At 40.7% G+C, this 1443-nt stretch overlaps 1 protein-coding gene across 1 annotated transcript; it reads left to right on the forward strand.

Moving 5' to 3' along the window:
* The first annotated feature begins 633 nt into the window (after window positions 1-633).
* On the forward strand, window positions 634-1098 carry LOC125364526 (FUN14 domain-containing protein 1-like). Its single transcript, XM_048364124.1, has one exon. It carries the CDS (start codon window positions 634-636, stop codon window positions 1096-1098), a length of 465 nt encoding a protein of 154 aa, XP_048220081.1.
* Window positions 1099-1443: the final 345 nt, after the last annotated feature.

Raw genomic sequence — 1443 nt, forward strand, 5'->3', positions numbered from 1 at the left:
AGTGTTACAGATGACTGGTATTTATAAAATATGTCTGGGAAACCAAATAAACAACAAAACCTCCTTTTCATGTAGAGGACACATGGATTCACAGTATTTGATGACAAATGGCAGAAATATATTCTTAATTTACAAAGTACATGTGTCACTAGGTATGTATATCTTATAAATGACATAGTATACTGTTTTAATCACTATTTATAGCATTTATAGTCACTAGTTCAGTGATAAATACCTTTTATTCTCCTTTTTTATTGCTTCTTACTTCTTTTCTATTTTGGATGCAAGGTAAAGATAGAGGCAGACTAATTTCCTGAGAGCAGAATCAAATGACAGAAATATAAAGATGGCAAGGAACAGAGATTCAAATATGTGCCATCGCCTATAAAATAACTATTTTTATCTATGAATTTGAAATATAAAAGGAGGTATGGTACTAAGAAAACACTTTGGAACAAAACTAACTGAATATCTGATCCCATTCTTATAGTTGACAAGGAGGTGGAGGAAAAGGAAGGGGGGTGGGGGGCGAGGAGAGGACATAGACGTTACCGTTGGCCCAGAGCGCCCCTTTAAGTGCAGGGGAGCGGAAGGTGGGTAAAGAGAACCCTAGAACTGGCTGCTGGAGGTATCATGGCTCCCTGGAAACCTCCCGAAGAGAATGAAAGAGAAGACGACGCTTATGAAATGCTGGATTTGACCGAGTGTGCGAGAAGGCATAGCTGGTGGAATCGAGTATTTGGCCACCGTTCAGGACCAATGGTAGAAAAATACTCAGTAGCCACCCGGATTGTAATGGGTGGTGTGACTGGCTGGTGTGCGGGGTTTTTATTCCAGAAGGTTGGAAAACTTGCAGCCACCGCAGTGGGAGGTGGCTTTCTTCTCCTCCAGATCGCCAGCCACAGTGGGTATGTGCAGATCGACTGGAAGAGAGTTGAAAAGGATGTCAACAAGGCCAAGAGGCAGATAAAGAAGCGAGTGAATAAAGCAGCACCCGAGGTCAACAATATAATTGGAGAAGCAACAGAGTTTGTCAAACAGAATGTGGTGGTGTCCACCGGATTTGTGGGAGGATTTGTTATAGGCCTTGCATCTTAAGGACATAATGACCTTTGTGGGAGCCACCTCTGAGAAGAAAAATGGTGGCCCGGGATGATTTCTCAACAGCAAATGCCAGCAGCGTCTCCACAGCAAGGGGACACGATCCATTAGACATCAAATTCAGAACTTAATATTTTGTCAACTGAAGCTTCACAAACTAAAAATTTGCTGTAACAATCTGTGGTGGTATGTGAACAATATTATTCTTAAGCAAAACAAGATGGTGTTTGTCATTTTTAAAAAGAAATAAATTCATATCTGCTGGAAAAGTAGAATAATATAAAACAAGTCTGCTGGATGTCAGGACATATATACGAAGAAAATCCATTGGTGTGTTAGACA

Source organism: Perognathus longimembris, chromosome 16 (genome assembly GCF_023159225.1).
Source record: "Perognathus longimembris pacificus isolate PPM17 chromosome 16, ASM2315922v1, whole genome shotgun sequence".
Classification (NCBI taxonomy): domain Eukaryota; kingdom Metazoa; phylum Chordata; class Mammalia; order Rodentia; family Heteromyidae; genus Perognathus; species Perognathus longimembris.

Excerpts from the sequence above, each read along its gene's own strand:
- LOC125364526 (XM_048364124.1), top strand. The coding sequence starts at position 634 with ATGGCTCCCTGGAAACCTCCCGAAGAGAATGAAAGAGAAGACGACGCT.